At 42.8% G+C, this 21,208-nt stretch overlaps 1 protein-coding gene across 1 annotated transcript in view; it reads right to left on the bottom strand.

Annotated features, from left to right (window-relative positions):
• Positions 1 to 21,208, bottom strand: part of LOC112961690 (deleted in malignant brain tumors 1 protein-like) — a gene marked incomplete at both ends in the record, with an annotated part of 55,643 nt that overhangs the window by 4,662 nt on the left and 29,773 nt on the right. Inside the window, 7 exon segments of the mRNA XM_026057099.1 lie at positions 9,072 to 9,305; positions 10,114 to 10,137; positions 10,655 to 10,966; positions 11,402 to 11,409; positions 12,514 to 12,829; positions 14,751 to 15,062; positions 17,735 to 18,046. Of these exon segments, the coding sequence (XP_025912884.1) occupies positions 9,072 to 9,305; positions 10,114 to 10,137; positions 10,655 to 10,966; positions 11,402 to 11,409; positions 12,514 to 12,829; positions 14,751 to 15,062; positions 17,735 to 18,046 (1,518 nt within the window).

Here is a 21,208-nt window from a genome sequence, read left to right as displayed (position 1 = left end):
CTCATACCATCAGGTAAGTCTGTTCCCAAATTACCATTGTGCTAAAACAGATGAAATTAGCATAAGAACGGTATCAAAAGAAGACCAGCATCCTAAAAATTTCAAGAAGGTCTCAACCAAGCTCTCTCTGTCTACCAGAGACTATTCCTGTAGAAAGCAGTTTCTAAGCTTTTTCAGATTTCTCTGACTCATGTTTAACCTGCGACTAGATCCCTCCAGCATGCTCCTGATCTGCAATTAGTTCATTCTCACTTTCAGCCTCTAGAGCAATGAAATAGCTATAAGAAATATAAAAAAATCATGGTAAAGGCATGGAAGGAAGAACTGCTTTGGGGGATAAATAAGCAGCAAAAACTGCTGAACTACAGCAACCAAAGAAGTGGAGGCAGGATAGGACCGGATGGTGCTAAATTAACCTAAAAACGTGCAAGTCATTGGGCCCCTGCCATGTGTATATAAGGACAGAAGGGCAGGACCAGCTGCTCTGCCCTGAACCTGGGAAAGGTCAGTGTAGACTGGAGTCATGGGACCCTATGCAGGGATCTACACTGATTTGCTGTTATCCCCAAGAAAATGTTGAGCACTGGTGAAGCACTGCAGGGAAAGGCCAGATGTTCCTTATGAGCCTGAGGTTGCTCAAAAGAAATAGTTGCCTTCTTTACTTTACAGTCACCATAAGCCTGAGGCAAGAGGAAGACTTCACTGGCCATTTATCCCCCATTCTCCATCTCCCAGTTTCACAGCTGGCATGTTTCTGGTCAAACTAGTCTGAGATTTTCCCCTTGTCTTCAAAAGACAAGCACATGTGCTACTTGACAACCCTATGTGGCACATCCCCCATAAACTAAGATTGCACGGAGCCTAAAGAGTGCAGAGCCTCAGGGTGTTAAGACCTGTGAGACATGTACTTTTGGACTTGTGAGATATTACAGAAAAGAATTGAGGCAAAAGTATTTTTTAGGTGAAGGGGAGAAACTGGAACAGGTTTCTATTCTATTGACAAGAGGTTTGGGCTATCGTGGGATGAGAGGCAAAAATTATTGTGTTGCCAGTATAAATACAAATTAGTAAAGGAGTAGGAGAAACCACAAAAATCACCATGAAGAAGAAATATATAACACATCGTGCTGGAGACTATCCTCTGCCACCTGTTTTCATGGTATTTTTTCAGATTAGGTGGTGTGCATTGAAACAGGGAATCCCACCTAGAAAAGCCATGTCTATACTGAAAAGAACTGCCTCTAATGAAGCCATGAATCCAGAAGGATTCTTCCATCCACTTGGTTTTCTCCCTGGCATGAGGTTGCCTCTGGTATTATTGATTTAAAAATGGACGTCAATTCCTTCTTTCCATAAATGCTTTTCATATTTTCTCAACACACTATGACGTATGATATCTATCTAGATTTCCATGTTCTTACCTTCCCAATACCTTCTTGAGCAAAACAGTCATGCCAAGTATTTAAACTACTAATTCTCCGTGCATGGGTTATTTGAATTCAATGTCATTTCCTGAAGTGACTAAATAGCTTTATGATATATCATTATTGATATTTCTATCCAAATAGCTCTAAGCTAGGCCTGAAAAGTACAGTATGTATCAGATTTCTTTCCTGTCAGTAATTAAGCTATTTTATACAATTATTTTTACTTTTGAGTGAAGAAGAAATTTCAGAACCAGTCCAAAACTCTAACTGAAATATCATGAAGGTTGTGTTCTCAAAATATAGAGAAATACATTCTTTCTATCTTGCAGTTTGACCCAAATCTAAGAGCTCTGATTTAAAGATTTGGATCTGAACATAGTCACATGCAAGACACAGAAGCTGATATCTATGTGCTACTTCAGTGCATGCCACACCCATGTTATAATCAACAAATGTCAAATTGCATCTTTGGCTGACACTGGACTTTCAATAATATTCTGTCTAGGAAGCATAGAGCATGTGAATTAGGCCTGTAGATACAGCTGATACTTCAGTCAGGTGACTCAGGCCAAGCAATGTGCTCAGCAGCAGAAGTACTTGTCTAAGAAATCCCCTGCAGCTGTAGCATGGTCATGGAGAGGGGGGTGGAATTCACATTGTCGTTTTGCAGGACTCTCATCTATTTATAAACTAAGCAATGGCATTGTAGAACATCTCTATCTGGAGCCCAGATATAGGGATAGGAGGATACAGGGAGCACAGGCCCCTAACTAACATGTATCTATCCTATGTTAGATATACGGCTGAATGCAAATAATCTTGAATACGAATAAGGTCAAGGTTTGCTTTCCCAGCATTCCATGGTCTCTCTTATAAGAAATATCCTGAAGAAGCCATTAGTCTCAACAGACATACAGAGGTCTGAAGACTCCACTACCCAGCTCTTCCCTATTGAGGCTGCAGCTCACTGTAGGCTCCGTGAATGTTATAGCAAGGGCAGAAGATTTGTACAGCTAATTCTTAATGATAGGTGACAAAGAATGAGCAGGCTCCACAGCAAACATTGCAACTGCTGTCACAGACATCCAAGGCACCATTAAAAAGGAGATGGTAAGGCATCAGTCCAAAGCTAATCAAGCATATTAATCCTGTGTAGAAGGAAATGATGACAGTAGGGCTGACCTTTGCAGTCTTGGAATAACAATGTTCTTGTTTCCTAGAACATCTCCTTAGAGAAATCTATCAAAATTTGCTCTTAGAAAACAAACAGCATTTGTCTGGACTGAAATAGCTTTATGCTATAGTTTGGGTGTTTGTTAGGCTTTCCTCACAGAGTGCTGGAGTTTGTTTGTTCTGCCCTGATAAAACTACCCCTCCCTCTCAAGCTTTTCCCAACTATTCAAACTACATACGAATTCCAGTGTGTATTTCATATTGTGAAATCTAGCATCTGGATATTGGGGGACTAGCATATGTATAGTATGAGCTACATGTGTGCATACATGCACAGAGGTATATACGTTTGTATATGGGACACATAGGATATGTTGTGCTACAGCGCAATTCCTCTGTGAAGTTATGCTGTTCTGCAGCTCTGATGGGGCAACTTCCCCACTGGCAACATTTTCAAACAAAGGTAAGGTGGAGCTTGCCAAATACATTTAAATATAAAATTTTCATGGAAAGCAATAGTGTTGTAATCTCCCTAAGGATCTGGATTTAACAGTTTAAGTGGCTAAAGCAGTCAGAAGAAGCAGAGCTGTCCTGGAGGCTACTACCACTGGAGGGCAGCGAGGCACTGTCCTTGAGGAGTGAGCACATTACTGGGTAAGATGGTCTAACAACATAGTACTTTTGCAGGGTCCATAAAGAGGCCTCCATTTTAGATAAATACCTTAAAAAGTAAGCAGAGATCAAATAAACATATATGCATAACAGACAAACAAACAGCAGGCCAGCCGTTTCCATTCCACCTGTCTCCTGCCAAGCTTCAAGATACTTCTCTGCTCAATAGTGACACACAGAGCTCATGGGAAACTGTGGCCCATCTGAGGCATCCACCTGTTTCAGCTTCCCTTCCAGCTCTTCATTTGTTATCACTTAGTAAGGATATAATCCATGACACCTGTTAAACCTCATAACTGATTTTGTAAAGAATTTTATTAAAATGTCTTCGAAGGAATGAACTATAAACTATGCACTAACTGCATTTCTTCTGTACATTTATTTCTTCTGCAAACACTTCTTTGTACTTCTTCTTCCTTGAAAACAGAACAAAATGCCAGTGTGTGAATGCACAAAATGGTGCACTTTTGTTTCACGCTACAGTAATGTATTTGTTGATATTTCTTGATGCAAACATCAGTCCTTCTCAAAAATGTCAATTCTCAACCTTAGAAAAACACAGGTCTGATTCTTGTTTTGGTCATATTAGTAACTTTGAGTTCACTCAACTATTGCAGATTACGCACAACCTAACAACAGTGAAACCAGCCAAATTCACCAAAAGGCAAATTCTAATACTACCATAATATTGTCATGTACTGGGCCTTGATTTGAGTCAGCTTGGGGACTTGACAAATGTGTAAGCTCATGACCCAGTGTTGCTCCTAGCTATATGTGAACAAGAAAATAGATTACAGCTAAGTGTGCAGAGTTTGGTTCATGTTTCATTGCATATTGCTCTGAGGAGAGACGTAATGAAAGATTCCCACTGCCTGTAAATATACTTACTACTCTTTTGAGAACGTTTCCTACGTAACAAATCCTGGTTTTATGCTGACCTATGTCAAATCCCATTCCCAGCAACGTGGTAGTAGCCACGTCTGCTACCCTGCCGTAGCAGAGATGTTCACAGTGCAATACAGGAACACCCAAGGCAGCTCTCAGCCAGCCAGGCGAGGTTCTGGTGGCGGAGCAGCGTGCCAAACCTTGAAGCCCTGTGCAAGCTAGCTTACCCGGCCTTTCAGAGCTGACTGGGGGAGTGAACAGAAATATTGCTCTCAGGTCATGAAATACCATTGGTAAGGAATTGCTTCGCTACTTAAGAAAAAAGAGCCTTTCAAAGTTTAAAGTAAAGTGATTTAGTTAAATATAACAACTGGAGATGCCATTGATTAGAAGATTTGGTTTTTATGGAAATTCCGGCTCACTTCACTCCTACTCCCAGTTTCCTCTTCTCCTCCCATGCCGTGCTGGCCCAAGCCACACGGGTCTGTCTGGGAGGGACCAGACTGCCTCCTCCATGCAGCAGGAGGGAGCCAGCGTGCACTAGCCGCCTGTGCACATGGTAGCATCAGGACCGCAGTCAGGAGGCCAGAGAGGAGGAGGAAGAGGAGGAGGAGGAGGAGGAGGCGTGCTCTGCTAGGGCACACTGCTTGCCAGGGTCCCAGTCTGCCAGCATTCCTGGTGTGCAGCAAGGCCCTTTCTCCTGTCCTTCAAGAGGTGGTGTGGTTGCAAACTGGGCATCAGTGAAAGGAGGCTCTGGGGACTAGTAAGGATGAGTCAAGCGATTTTCACTGTGCTTATGATAGAAGCATGGGCCTGCAATAGACTTCCTAAGTCACCATTTGTAATATCAACTGCTATCAACTGCACAAATCTTTTCATATCTGTTTTCAGCTGCATGTTAAACCAAAAACAGTTTTTGCACCCTTAATCTCATTGAAAAGCTCTTCCACAGTCTCGCTGTGCTGAGAATAAAGGACCTACTTTTATCTTCCAGCCTAAACTTACTCCTGTTATGTATGCCTATCCACTCTTGAACTAACATTGCCCTTTACCTAAAATAGCATTTCTCACTCCTCAGTGTTTACAATTTTTATGCACTTCTGAACATTTCTGGGAACATTTGTGAATGCTCTGGGAACATTTCTGGGAATCCTGCCTGCTCTGGGGGGATTTATGGGCTTATAAAAACAAAGGGGAAATAGATGCAATAGGAAAACTGGGCAAGCAGGGGAGCCAAAGACTGTCTTTTTTCCACTTTTCCCAGCTTCAGTCCCTGTCCCCACTTCCCTCAGGAGTAACAGACGTTGCCTGATAACAACAGTGCCTGTTCCTGTGTACGTGTGAGCTTAGCAAGGGGCTGAATGGCTTCACTGTGTGTGTGACAAAGGATGATGACTAGGTGTTGTACAGCTTTGTGGTATGCTTTGCATTTCTAAATGCAATAATCTGTTGAGGTTTGGAGACCCTGGGTATGTGCTCTGTCTGGTTGCTAGCTCCTGTTAAGGCCCATGATGCCATATTTTCACTGCTGCTGTTACCCATGCTAGCTACATGCAACTACCACACGGTAGCATGTGGTACTCTCATGTTTATCACTTAGCTGTCCAGACTTATTCTCACTTATAATTAGAATATATATTCTTTCAATTCTTTCTTTTTTCAGTTCTTTCTCTCTGCCAGCCATTCTACCAAATTCAGTCCCATGAGTTCTGAAGTGAAAGGTATTTTTGTGCACTTAAAAACAAACCAAAACAAACCTACACGATAATGTGACTTTCAAACAGGTTTCCTGCATTTATGGTCAATTTACAGGTAAAACAGAGTGGAAACCTTGCATATGAAGTCATCTTCTGTGGACAAAACTGAATATTGAGTATTGAGTACTGCTCCCTAATCCCAGAGGTGTATTGCCTTGGTATAAGGTTGTCATCACCTAGCCTCTGAAAGCCCAATCCCACCCCTGTGGGGGAAAATCCTTGTCGGAGATGATGGCTATCCCAATGTAAATGGTATCAGTGGACTTGGCTCTGCACACAGTACAACAGGTCACTTCTGTTAGCTGTTACCCAGCTAACTTAATTGACTAAGAATTTAGGTCAACACAGGTTGCTTATCTTGGCATGTGCTATATTCTTGCAGATTATCCTGCTTTAACATTTACATGGACAATAGTGTTCTCTTAATAAAGAGGTTTTTCTCGGCTTCTAGCAAATCCTTTTGGTCTCCTCAGGGGTCATGCAAGGCATCATCGGTTCCAGTGATTGCCTCCAGTGCCCTTTAAGCTTTTGTTATTAAGAAAACAGAAGTGGTCTTCTAGTGTGGTATGCCCACTGGGAGTGCCAGAGAGTGAGGTGTGACTAACGCTGCCTTTAAACTTCTTTTATTTAGAATTTGATAGTGAGTAAAATCAATGCAATAAGATATATGGATTAGTGACTGAAGCACACAGCCTAACCAAATGCTGACTTAATCAAAGTTTGGTTCAGTCTAGTGATAAGGTCCAGCTATGAAAGCTGGATTTCTATTTAGAGCTTTACCTCCTGAGGGTTTGGGGAGACCTGAAGATGAATGATTTCTGCGGATTTTGATTCAGAGTCTCTCTGAGTATGAATAACGAATACATCACTGATTTAAAAGATACACAGAGACAACACAAAAGACAGAACATAAATGGCCAAACCCCAACCCAATTAACTCCCAAATTAAAGTCATCAAAGCTCAAATCACTGAAGAAGAGAGATGAGTACCATGAGCCAACCTTTCCGTAGACTTAATTCGTTTACCCCTTCTGGTATTCCTTCTCAGGAATAGTCCATAGTATTCGGTAAAGGAAAAAAACAGATGAGGGAAACTCACAAATACCTCTCTGGAGAAAATACCCGGTGGGAGCCTAACCCAAGGATTTTTTGTGCAATGTTAGAGACAAAATAATCCCTACTGAGTGGTTACTCTAGTGACCAGAACCCAAGTTCTTTCAAAGATACTAAGAATTGGTTGTAAACAGCCCTTTCCTTTACACAAATGACCAGACAGGAGCAGAACAGGGGACACCAACATCTTCAATGGGGCACCACCACGGGCTGGTTCGCCCCCTCGCATTGCGCCCTGCCGAGGAGCACGGGCCCGAGCAGGGGCCGTACCCAGCACTTCGCGGGGCCGCAGCCCCCGGCCGGCGCTGCCTGGGCGTCAGCCAGGCCCCAGGAGCCCTCGTGGACCGTCCCCCACGCTGCGGGGTCGTAGACCTCCACACGGCCCCCGTGCTTGGCCCTGCCTTCGTCAGCCTCAGCGGCAGAAAGAGAACGGGGCCGGCGCTTTGATTTTCCTTGGGAAATTCAGGCGGCATTGCCCTGCGGCTTGGTTCATCACGTCACTGTCATTGCATATGGAAGATATAGATACAAAGCTGCATCAGATTTTGATATATGTTTATTGGAAATGATAAATAGTACTATCTTTGTTTCATTAGTTACTAATGAAAAATGATGACATGAATAATTAACAACATAGGGAAGACAAAATTTCATTGTGATATCTGATTACCATGAAGGAAAATAACAGGATTAAACTGGAAAACAATATGCTTTAACACGTGCTAAATGCCTGCCAGAGAAAGGAGTTATAAATGTATGCCGCTCCAAAGAGAGATTCCTCTGTTGTGAGTTATGTGCTATAGAGAAAGCAGCTGGGGAAAACCAAGGATTAGTCTGCTTCTGTAAGAGGAAAACTGGGGAGCAAATGGAGCAGGACTACTGGGTCGAATACCTTTTCACTTTCCAGCTTCAGAAAGTATATTTTTGTCAGTGGAATAAGTGTGATGGTACTGACACCCAGTGTGCCCGTGGTAGCAGACTCTGCGGAAAGAAAATACAAATAATAATCCACACCCCACAATGCCAGCTGCATTTGGAGAACAAAGCCAGTCAAATCTCACTTTGGCTTTATGCAGTATTGTAACGGCAATTAGTAGAGAAAATGAGCAGTAAGAATCAATTAGGCTAACTACATCGCTTCATTAGTAAGGCTTTCTTCCCTGCGTGAGTCCTTGTTGACTTGGGTATAAGAGGGAAAAAGTGCATGTAAAAGAGATGTGCAGATCTTTTTTGTCTGTACACTGATTTTTTTCACAGCATAGGCTTGCACGTGTAAGGCTATGCAAACGCCCATGCAAAGGTACAGGATTCATTTTTCATGGCTCTGGTAGTACCTAGTAATAAGTAGCACCTATCCTTTAAGTGATCTAGAAGGAACTTTTCCTTCCTATAATATTTTCCTATTGATATTTTAGTCACAAATCATACATAAATCATTGCAGCTCTTCAGCTAAAATAAAGAAAGTACCTGGCAGGCAAAACTAGAATCTTCTGTTTTGGACATAATTGAATTTTTATTTACAAGTAATAAGGGCCAAGAGATAAAGGGTTGAATTTCTTGTGACAGCAACATGTGTAACTATTGACCGTGTCTAGGCCCATTTCATCCTCTACAGTAGCAAAAACCCTGCAAAATTAACAGGGAAATACAAAGGCTCCCAAAGGGGAATTCATGATAACACGTTTTCATTTTCTGTTGTGGCTATTTTAGTGGGTGCCTGGGAAACTCAAGTCACTAAACTGCTGCACAGCTGATGTACAGTGCTTGTACACCCAGTTGTGCAGTTGTTCCTCTGGGCATACATCTGAGGCATGGACACAGAATTCAGACTCCAGGTGGCCCCTGGCCTCAACAACTCAGACAAGTACCACAGAGGAGCAGTTTGCATCTGATATGTTTTCAGACTGATATTTTACCGTATTTCATGTGCAGCACGTAGCATAAATGACATGCGGCTGAAGATACCTGCGCAGACAGCACTGGCATCTTCATGGTGGACACAGTTACGTGTGCCTCAGTTGCTGTGAAAACACTGCTGGAGACTGCGTTCATGCCCTTCCTATTGGACATCATCCAAGAGAATATTCCCAGAGCCTTTCCCAAAACGGGCATTCCCCAGTGCTGAAGTGGTGGATCCACATCCATGCTGTCTCTACACAACTTGTGCCTCGTTTATGCCCCAGGAGTCATCGCAGGCTGTTCCCCCGTTTTCCTGGTGATAGACTTTGACACAGCCCTTGCAGTTATTCCTTCCATTCACCAGTCTCAGTGAGGTTTCTGTGAAAAAGATATCTGATTTAATAGGGACACCGTGGGCAACTAATGCAGTCAGAGTCTTTGTGCAGAAAAAAGAGGGGTGAGCAGTAAACAATGTCATGCAATGGAAAATCTTTATTACTCATTTATAATATCTTATAATCACAGCATTTAATGCATGATATAAAGCTTGTGCCTTAGGCATGTATAGAAAACATTGCTGACTATCCTAAATCCATGTATTAGAGTGAATTGTGCTTAATTTATATTCATGAAAATGTTTCTACTAGACAGATATGATTGTAATCAGGTTTAATTTCAGTTTATATGAATGCCTGATTATTTCCAAGAATGCAGAGAGAATTAAAGCACAAGATTACGAGATTTCCAACAGAATGAGTATAAGGGAGAATACTGGAGGAATGACTTATCATTAGACAGAGCATGTAAATATATTATTTTCTAAAGGCTGTTTTTACTTGAGAAAACAACACCATTGGCTAATGTAAAAGACGTATAAGGGTAGCAGTTCGAGTTCGGATTGGAGTCTCTGGAGGATCCTCGGTCCCAGCATGAAATTGTTGTGGATCTATGGCTGAAGAGTTCTCTCTTCAGGTTCAGGAATCAGAGGTACGGAGAGGAGGGAGAAAACCACAAACACCACTTCTCTGAGGAGCTGCACTCTTCAGGGGAGGAGACCGTTTGGGATGTAAAATGGACCAAGTATATTTCTGCATTGGAGGAGGCCTAGCTTCTCTTTTTTCACCCCAGACTCAACAAATACCTTACGTCAATCAAGTTAATGAAGTTTGTCTCAGAGTTTTCTTACCAGGTACATCAACGCTAGTAGATTCTATAAAGAGAAAAGAATAGAAACAGTTTATACCTTGTTACTGGAACTAAAGTTCAAAAACTTGAGTCACAAAATACTCAGCCTTGTGAATCTCAGGTAATCTACAGGAGAAATCACTGATATTTTGAGTTCATTATAGATAAAATTCATTGGAAAAAGGTTTTCTTCACTATTCCTCATTGCAAAACCCAATTCTCACAGGGACTGGGGGTCTGTAAGATGAAGGTGCCTGCTAAGATTTCTCATAGATGCCTCAACAATTTACAAGTCTTAAAAGATAACATACATCTTCCTCCTTCTCCTTATTCTGCAGACCCTGTAAGAATGACCAAAGAGAAAAGTGGTGGGTTGAGCTGGCAAATAGGTATGATATTCGTATTTGATAAGTCTCAGCCCACAGAAGTGAAACAAAAACATATTCTGCATGATAGGGTCAATTCCTAGTGATATCTCAGCTATATTTCAAACTGCGGCTTATGGGAAATTCTTGAAATGAAGAAAATAAAGCAGGAAGTACCTGAACAGACAACACTGGCATCTTCATTGTGGCCACAATTATGTCTCGACCATCCACTGTAGGAGCACTGCTATACCTAAGGCTCATTCCCTCTGCGCTGCACATCATCTAGGAAAATGACTCCAGAGCCTTCCCCAAAATGGGCTGCGCCTGGTGCTGAGGTGGGCTGCCCACACCCAAGCTGTCTGCAAATGACCTGAGCATCGCTGATATCCCAGAGATCATCACACACCGTTCCCCAGAGTCCTTTGTAAAAAATTTCAACACGTCCCTCACATCTATTGCCTCCATTCTCCAGTCGCAGTGATATTTCTAGCAAAGACAGAGCAATTGCAACTCTCACTTAAGCAGAAAACTGAACGTAGCCCGGATTCTAACCTTGCACTTGTGCCTGATGAAGATCTGTATTACAAAATGGACATGACTCAAGAAAAAGATATTCTGCAGAACAGGGCCATTCACGCAGCCTGCCTACTGTGTTTGGAGCAGGCAAACGTCTCTCTGATGCTGTGTGGTACTTACACCGTAACTAAACAGTGAGATACAGAGACTGCATTTTGTGTAAGAATCACATAAGTGGTCATTTTCTCTTTGTAGTTTCAATGAATCTTTAGAGTAGCACAAAACTTGACTCCTAGGGAATGCTAAGCAGGCATCTATGTGTGACACTTTGAACTTCTGCTGTGATTAATTTCTGAAAGCATGTCCAAGATTTTCAACTCTTTGCAATGTGGTTTGCTGAGTGGCGAGATAGGCTGAGGATACCTGATTTTCAGGTCAGTGATAAGTTACGAATTATGCACTTTACACTCTTTTTCAAGGTGGTTTCTCAAAATTTGAGACTTCCATAATCACCTACATCTTTTGAAAAACTATAGCTTGGAAGTTGTCCATCTTCCTTGAATAAACATTATCTTTTTTCCCTAAGACTTTGCATCAACAAAAGCAAAATGTATTTTTCAGTACAATACCCAATTCTTAAAATGATCAGTTAAAGAAATGATAAGACTTACCAGGTGTTTTTACTCCCCTAGAAGCTGTGGATTAGAAAGAAATACAAACATTTTAACCTTAGCAACTTCAGTTGTATTTCAGAAGAAATAATTAGTTGCCCGTAACAGAACAAATACTGTAACAGAAATCTGTGGTACCTGGTGGTAATGGGTGAGAACTTTGTACCTCAGTCTGCTCTCTGTAATTCATTAGGATCCTCTCTCTTTGATTGCCTAATTTGTTCTAAAGCTAAGTTACTTTTTTATAACCTATCTTTATCTACATTATTCAAGACAAACATTTTAACTTGTGTTGAAATGCCAAAGCAAGAGTTTATTCTTTAGGAATGACTTCTAAGTCAAAAAAACCCACATCGGTTAAAAATAATGTTCTGGTGAGAGTACTTTGGGTGGGTTCAGCTGGAATATACTCTCAGAAATCTAGATACCTGTGCTGTATTTGGTGGTATCTGACTACCTTTGAATACTCAGGGGATTTACCATGCTGCCAAATGCTTCCTCCTCCAGAATCCTGTATAAAACATAATGCCTCCACCTTCTACACTCCCATCAGTGTGGCTGACTGTCCACTAATTGCACCTTCTGAGCATGCGGGACCAGAAGACCTGCAGCCTTTGCTGGGGTGCATCACCCCCTCTCACTGGCAGTGACCACCTCTGAAGGACTGCTGAGGAGAACAGAAAGAAATACTCAGGCTCTCGGTTCACTTCTGCCTTCACTGCGCTTCTCTTACGTTACACCCTTACAGCTGGGCTACTCTTACTGCCATAGCCCTTGTCTCAGGCTCATGGTTAGATTTACAGCTTACACAATTTACAGATTTACATAAATAAATTCACTCCAAACGTACCTGAGCAAAGCACACTGGCATCTTCTTTGTGCCCACAGTTATGTACTGACCATCCACTGTGAGAGCATTCCCACAGATAGGATTCATTTCCATGGCACTGCACATCATCCAGAAAAATGTTCCCTGATCCTGGAGAGAAATGTGCATTTCCCGGGGCAGAGAGAACATTTCCACATCCCAGCTGTTGGCACATGACCTGCGCATCATTTATGTCCCAGGAATCATCACAGACTGTTCCCCAGCTTCCCTGGTAATAGACTTCAATACGACCTTCACATCTGGTCCTACCATTTATCAGTCTCAGTGACATTTCTTTGAAAGAGAGGAGAGAAAGGGATAAGACTTTGTAGACTGCCAAACTGATGAATTAAAATTCTGGATTAATTCTGGAATTGATTCAGTATATGACACTGACTATTTGATTCTCTCCTGGTGCTTAATACGACTCTCTAGGAAAAGTGAAGAGAGCAATACGATTAGTGCCAGCAGATCTAGTGTCATCATACGGCAATTTGCAATCACTTTGGCTCATTGTTTGAACCAAAGCTCTTCTGCTTGGGCTCAGCAGATGTTCACATTTACCTAAATCAGTTTTTCATTCCCAGCTTAATTCTGATCATGAGGTTAATAAGAATGAAAGAAATGATGTATGTTAGATAACCACCAGTGGGCATTTATCTATTGATATATTAACAATGAAATATTAAATTTAGTAGAAGCAGGATCAAGGTTTTACTTATGGAGACAGGTGTGATGAAGAGATGAAATTAATCTCATCTAAGCCACAAAATAGAGACCATAATTTTCTCAAAGCTAAATAATCTTTTCTCCTTATGTTTTAATATCACTTAAGAGCTTTTGAGTTTTACTAGAATGTGGAAAAAGTCCATCTTAGATTTTTTTTGTGTTTGAGGTAACTCCATCCAACAGATAAAATCATTAATTTACTAATTAATGCAGTGCCTTTTTTTAAGACTTTGGACTTTTAGGAACCTGATCCAGTGAAGATTTTTCACACATAAAGGATCCCATCCTTTCAGCACTCTGCCCAAACATATATACATTTCAGTGTCAATTGTTAAGCCTCCTTAAAGATTAAGAATACGTGGTTAGCTTCATGAAAACTATGTAAATAACCACTTTCACTGTGGTCAGAATAGACTACATTTAAGAAGCCCTTCTCATGCATGAACTATTAAGGAAACTAAATAAGATGTAAATTGGCAGTCTTTTGAACAAGAAGTACCTTTATGTTTTAGGTAAACTTCTTTCAAGATAGAAATGATCAAATAAACATGAAATTGAAATTACCAGGTATTTCAGTTCCTGTAGAAGCTGTGAAAGGAGGAAATAGACAAAATACACATTTACTAACATAATACTTCACCCTTCTTTACAAAACCTGTTTTTGTTTCAGAAAGTGTTCAACAAGAGGGTAATTAAACTCTTTGTGATATGTGTTCTGAAGAGTGTAAAAATGATGAGACATGAGATTAAGAACTGACTTTCCTTGCTAGCAGCTTGAAAATCAATGGAGAACAGGAGGACACTGCAACTTCTTTTACCATCTGACAGATATAGGAAAAGCTGTCAGGGTTAAATCTGGGTAAGGACCCAAAAGTCTGAGCGTAGTACTTCCTTCTTCAAAGGGACCTGAGAGAGTCATGGTTCCTTTTTCTTGTTTCCTGCCCCTGTGCTGCAAAAGAGTTGTGACTTTAAACCTTTGGATTTGGTCCCTGATCATCTCACTCAAATAAACAATCTACAGAAATTCAATGGAAGCTTTGTCAAGGTAAGGCGTGGGGGATTAGGACCTTAAACTCATGAAAAGTCTCCTGTGTGAAAGCTTGTTAGTTCTGTAAGGGCAGAATGTGCCTGAGGATTGCTTTTTGCAATTGCTAGTCAGGCAGTAAGCAAACAGAGGTGGTTAAAACTGACTGCTAGGTTACAGGTGGGTAAAAATAGTGTGATTTTAGGATAAACATATTGGATGAACTCTGAATGACACTGTTTAAAATACTCTAAAATTTCTCTGAAGCACAATCAGATGGAAGTTTGCAATGACAAATGTCGATCAAACTAAAAAAATCAGGGAAATTCTCTGTGTGGAAAAGAGCCTTGTTACTGACAATTCTAATTCAGGGGAGCAATTTTCAATTTGACAAAATTAAATATTAAACAAAGTATTTCTTATCATGACGCTTCTTGATAAAACAAAGAGGTCAGAGTGTACCTGAGCAAACGACACTGGCATCTCGCCGGCTGTCACGGCTCTGTCTATACCACCCCCTGTGAGAACATTCCCACAGGTAGTTCTCATTCCCTCTGCACTGCACATCATCCATGACAGTATTTCTTGGGCTGTGAGTAAAGGTCACACTTCCTGAAGATGATACAGCATGTCCACAAGCCAGCTGGTTACAGACACCTTCTGCATCACTTATATCCCAGGAATCATCACAAACAGTTCCCCAGGCTCCTTTGTAAAATACTTCAACGCGCCCTTCGCATTGGTTCCATCCATTCACCAACCTCACTGACATTACTTTGAAAGAGAGAAGAGAATTTCACTGAACCTGGGCACTTCATGGAAAGGCAGAATCAGAGATGCATGTGGGTTGGAAGGGACCTCCAGAGGTCTCTGGTCAAGCCCCCTGCTCCTAGCAAGTTCAGTTAGAGGAGGTTGCTCAGGGCCTTGTCCAGGTGAGTTTTGACTGTCTCCAAGGATCAAGATACCACAGCCTTTCTGGGTCGCTGTTCCAGAATCTGACCACCTCATGATAATTTTTTTTTCCTTATTTCAAGGTGGAATTTCCTAAGTGCCAGCTTGTACCTGTTGCCTTTTGTCCATTTGCTGTGCACCTCTGAGAAGAGCCTGGCTCTACCTTCTCTGCACCCTCCCGATAGGTAATTGTAATCAGCAATAAGACCTCCCTTTCACCCTCTCTTCTGAAGGCTGAACAAGTCCAGGTCCCTCAGTCTCTCTCTGTACATTTAGTGCTCCAGCCCTCTGGCCATCTTGGTTAGCCTTCTCTGGACTCACTCCAGTATGTCTGTGTCTCTCCTGTACTGGGGAGCCCAGCACTCCATGTGTGGCCTCACCAGGGCTGAGTGGAGGGGAAGGACCACCTCCCTCCACCTGCTGGCAGTGCTCTGCCTAACGTACCCCAGGATACCACTGGCCACCTTTGCCGCGAGAGCACGTTGCTGGCTCACGTTCAGCTTGTTTTCCACCAGGATCCCCAGGTCCTTCTCTGCAAAGCTGCAGTCTACCCCGCTGGCTCTCTGCCTGTACTCCTGTGCTATGCTTCATAATCTTACCTGACACGTACTGTCAAAGAGATTGTTCTGCTAAGGATGAATGAAGGTGGTGCAAAGCAGGTCATTTCAGCAAAGCATTGCTCATTTCACTAGTTAGGCATGAACATGCATTTTCTGTCTACCTAGAAACTCCTGTTTTTCAGAGTCTCTGGGGCAAGGCCATGCTCCCAAAGCACCTGCCTATTTTATCTGAAGCCAATAATATTCCTGAATAATTCAAGCTCTGCAGCACAGGGTCCACAGCAGTACTGCTGGGAGTGAGCTTTACATGGCGACATTCATGTGACTCTGTATACGCAAAGCCAAGCCTCATTTATTCAGACTTAACATTTAGATGGAAGTAATTTGGAGAAGCTCTTGGCTTTATTTGCTGTTAAAAACTAATAGAATAAAAAGACAGGCATTTATTTAGTACCTGGACTATGCTGCTGTATTATTTTAAATGGAAGTCACATCCAATAGGAAGACAGCAATGTCCAGCCTTTTCAATTAAATCTATCAAATGAACTTAACAATACAAATATATTTTTAAACATAAAACTGCTGATATTAAAAGCAATGATACAAATATAAGATATTTACTAGACTCTTCAGATCTTGTAGAAGCTGTGAATGAAACAAAGTTCACTTTTAGGTAGAATTCTCAGTCACTGCAGAAACAATTAAATCTATTGATGAAAGGTCATATTGCACATCATGCTGAAAATATTACTGAAAGCAGAATAAAGCACCTTGTTTCAGAACTATTACACAGGTCTACAGCAGAAGTCAGATCATTTCTGAAATATATCAACTTATGACTCAAGGGGAAAATACGAATTTTCTAAGTGTTAGTGATAAAAAAAAAGTGTTATAACCAAGATAGTATGATCACCAGCAAAAAAAAAAAAAAAAAAGAAAAAGGTCCTCAAAATAAAAACAAGGGGTATGATTGGCTAAGGTCTGAGGACTACAGGGGAAATGTTAGTGAAAGATAGAAGTATACTGAGAAACTGAAAGAGCAGTTATGGCCAATGTTTCTCTTTTAATGATTTCTTGCTGACTTTTAGAAGACTCAGATCAATGAAGAAACTCAGATATACTGCAGTGAAAAGAGAAAAGTTAAAGGTCTACAATATCCTCTGAAGTGCATCAGTAACTCCCATTTCAAGACCATCAGTGGATCATAATGTATAAATTCAGGGTACTAATTTTCTTGTAGCCCTGTTGCTAATATACACGGTTAGAGCAGAACAGCAGGTTATACTAATCCTATTAACTAGAAAAGGAAGAGGACAGACTGTTACACAGAGATTTCAGTTTATCGATGTCCAACAGGCAGTTTCTCCCTGTGCTTGCACAGAACGTTATTTATTTTGCCTCTAGCACAATGATGCCTTTGTGCTACAATTTCCGAAGATAGGCCGTGCCAGGTGATGCAGAGATCGTTCGGACCTGCCCTCTGCATCCGCGCTGGCGTTCCTCCCTTGGGATGGCTCCATTTGTTGACTTACCAGTTATAAGTTAACCTTCCCCAGCAGACAAGGAGCCTCCCCACCTCAGGGACAGCAGGAAATGTCAGGTGATATATGAAAGCAGTTGACCACATGGTTTTGCTTCAGCACCCGGTAGTTCTCGTGGGCTGAGGAGAAGCGAGTGTTTCCCGGGGAGCAGGCGGCGCGGGTGCCTGGGGGCCGCCCTCCTGCCGAGGCTGCGGGGAGCCGGACCCCCCCGCGCCGTCGCCAGCGCCCTGCCTTGGCAGCGCTCCACTGCCAACGTGAGATGCAACATTAGGCGTAGGGTGAACACAGGTTTAGCGCACGAGGAATAAAGCAGAAGGCTTTTGCAAGGTGTTTTTTATGCTGACATTTAGCTTGAGGTCTATCCTGCTTAGCAGGACTGTTAGGTAAAACGCACCTGAGCAAACGGCGCCGGCGTCTTCCACGTGCACGCAGTTATGCACCAACCACCCTCTGCTGGGGCACTCCCAGATGTGAGCCTCGTTCCCTCTGCAGTGCACATCGTCAAGCAGGATGTTTCCTGAGCCTTGGCTAAAACTGGCATTTCCGGGGGCAGAAACAGCCTGGCCGCACCCCAGCTGGCTGCAGACGACCTGGGCGTCCATCAGGTCCCAGGAGTCATCGCAGACAGTTCCCCAGCTGCCCTGGTAGTAGACTTCGACATGGCCCTCGCATCGGTTCTGGCTGTTCACCAGTCTCAGGGACAACCCTTTGGAAGGCAAAAAAAGAGAATGTTATTTATCAGGGACACTTCCATATCATCAGGTTTTCAGGTGGCTGCTGCAAATCTGAGGCAAGAATAAGAACTTCCCAATGACAGATGACATTAACCATGATTTAGTTTTGCTCTGGATCTGATAATCAAATCAAAGGCAGGAGACTGACCTAAAATGCTTACTATCTTTTTTCTTGGATGCAAAATTGTGGAATCATGACTGATGTGAATTCAGTAAAAACTTGAAGATACAGCATATTCCTAACACAACAGGTTAGGATTCATGTATGGTATTGTCAAAATCTCATAGTGATGCATATTCAGAAAGTTTGAGATATATAAACTAAAATTGTATATGGAGGAGGAAGCTGACAAAAGATTTACAAATACTCCTCTTTATAAGCTCTAGCCTACTATTAACTATATTAGGCAAAATTATTTGATCAGTAAAATAAAAAGTATCTAAATAAAAATTACCAGGAATTTCAGACATCATGGGAGCTGAAAAAGAAGAGAGAACAGAGTGAGAAATATCACATTTTTAACAACTTGCACTAAACAAAACGAGAACAAACATTATTAGTTTACCTGTGCTGCTAGAAAAACAACACAAAACCAACCCTCAGTACACTGGAATTTTGTTCTTATTAGCTTTTTTTTTTAAATGTATAGTGGTATATGTGTTGAACATAGAAAAATAAGTGTCATGAAAGATTTTTCTACATTCCATGAAGAAATTTCTGTTTTTTTTTCTCAGTGACGCTATGAACAATCAATTAAATTCATCCTTTAGCTAGAAAGCAATGCGAATGGCAAGGTCAATAATCCTCTGAATGGCATTATACTCTACAAAAAAAGTAAATGTAAGTGTCTCACTTCTTAGAGTTTCTTTAGTTAAAGATTTTAAATGAGAAGGCTAATGTGTGGTGTACAGTACTTGCTTAAGAAGTTTTTGCTGAAGCATAGGGGAATAGTTGTGGGATGTCGTGATGAGCTTGACAGCAACTTTGGCAGTTCAGTTGCCTTTTGCGGAGCACCAGAACCGTAGTCTGGCACGTCTTCATAGCCTGCTATGGCTCGCTGACACTCGTGACTCAGAAGTCACCTGTGCACATGACGCCGGCATCCTCCTGGTGCAGGCAGCCGCTGACGGCCCAGCTGCCGCGGGAGCGCTGCCAGGGGGAGCCTTCATTCCCGCGGCACTGAACTTTGTCCAGGAGAATTTCTCCTGTGCCGGCACCGAAATGAGCTTGCCCCGGCGCTGAGGCGGCTCTGCCACCTCCGAGCTGGCCGCAAACCACGTCGCTGTCGGCCGTGCCCCAGGAGTCATCGCAGATGGTGCCCAGGCTCCGCCGTGAAGCATTCGACGCGGCCCTGGCATCTGTTCTGCCCCTTCGCCAGCCTCAGCGACGGTTCTTTGGAAGGAAGAGGCAAACGGTAGCAATTACTAGAGGGACTGTCGTGTTTTCAGCGACACCTGTAGCTCAGGCTACCTGAGGAAACGCTTTCCAGCAGCTTTCTGAGGAGCACGGCAGCAAGGAAAGGGTGCTCTCGCTTGCCCCGCTTACCGCACTTGAGCTCCTGTGTTTACAGGCCTGGCTTCAGAGCCTTTCGTCTTCCGAGAGTGAAGGATTTGTGTGCCCGTATGGCAGGTCCACGGATTTAGCGTTACCCTGACGTAAAAACACCACCGTCTCCTGGGGGCTCCAGCACGCCGTGCTGCGTTTTTTCTGGCCGGTGTTGGACTAAACAAGGAAGCTGGTGCTCAGAATAACATAGCAGGCCACTGCCCTCAGCATTCGGGTTGTGGGGGGAAACCTGCGTGCCTGGGGCCCCGTGGTGATGCCTTTGGCCCGGGGTGCGTGTAGACCGCAAGGCTTCCAGCCGGAGAGCGGCACAGTGGAGACCACTGGGCTGCGCCTCGGGGCTGGATCACGCCCAGACTGTCACCTGCATCACTCATGGTTTGAGCCCACACCTCCCCGCAAACGTGCCTGAATGTGCAGATGCCCCCGTTTGCCGCTTCGAACACTAGTCTGATCCTAGAATTGGCCGGTTTGGGGTAAGCGCCAAGCGCCCCAGCACAGGAAGGGCAGGCGTCGTGCAGCACCAAGCTGGGCACCGCGGCGGCGGGGAGCAAGGACGGGAGCGGAGCAGGGCCGCACAGCCCTGGGGAGGCCTGCTTAAATTCTGCCTCTCCGTGATCGAGCTCAGAAACAAATCTCTGTAATCAAACCACATTTCTCCGTTATTATTTGTAGTCACAGTATCACAGAACACTGAGCACTCCCCTTATGCAGCATCACTCATGCAGCAGCATCGTGCATACCTACCTATGTACATACCTATATATACATATAAAAACTACAGGACTCTGACTGAATTTCTCCTTCAGTAATAAAATTTACCAAATCTAAACTGCTATAGAAGGTGTTGAAGAGAGAAAAAAAAGTTTTTTCCAGGTACATTGGATCTCTAAGATCCAGCTTACTAAAAAAGAGCTTTGTGTATATTTGTCACAGAAAAAAATGCGTGGAAGGTGCTCTTACAGTTTCGAAGAGCTGTCTTGCCCTTATTTCTAAATACTTTATGAAACACTAGGAAATTAAATCAGTAAAACTGAGAATCCAGAAGAGAAGGAGCCACCCTCAGTTTTTAAGAGGGTTCTGGAACAGCCTGGAGTGAGAACGTAGCAGGGCTGAAAAATAACATTGCTCTTTCTTACCTGCTCACTGGCATCCCCTTTCCATCTGCCATTATATTTTTGTCTAAGCCCCTCCAGTGCACTACATAAAATTAATTACTTATCACACTCATTTGTACTTAGAAGAGTGTTTCCTATAATACATTAAGCGAAGTCATATAAATATTTGGTGGCATCTTCAGTCTTTCAAGCCCACTAAACCCCAAAGATGTCTGCTTGTTTCAGTGGGCTTGGAGTCAGGGTACAAAATTTGCCACTGTTGATTTTACAGGGAAATGAAAGAGAGAGGCAGCAGCGCTGAGCAGCGCCAGGCACCGTACCTGAGCCCCGCAGGCATCCTCCGTGCAGCAGCAGCATCCAGGCAAAGGGCAGCGCGGGCCTCATTTTACCTGTGCTCTGGATGGTGCTGAGAAAACACCCTTCCGAATTTATAAGCATGCGGCTTTCAAGGG

Source organism: Apteryx rowi, unplaced genomic scaffold (assembly GCF_003343035.1).
Source record: "Apteryx rowi isolate R43461 unplaced genomic scaffold, aptRow1 scaffold_1366, whole genome shotgun sequence".
NCBI lineage: Eukaryota > Metazoa > Chordata > Aves > Apterygiformes > Apterygidae > Apteryx > Apteryx rowi.
This window is presented reverse-complemented; position numbering and strand designations above follow the sequence as displayed.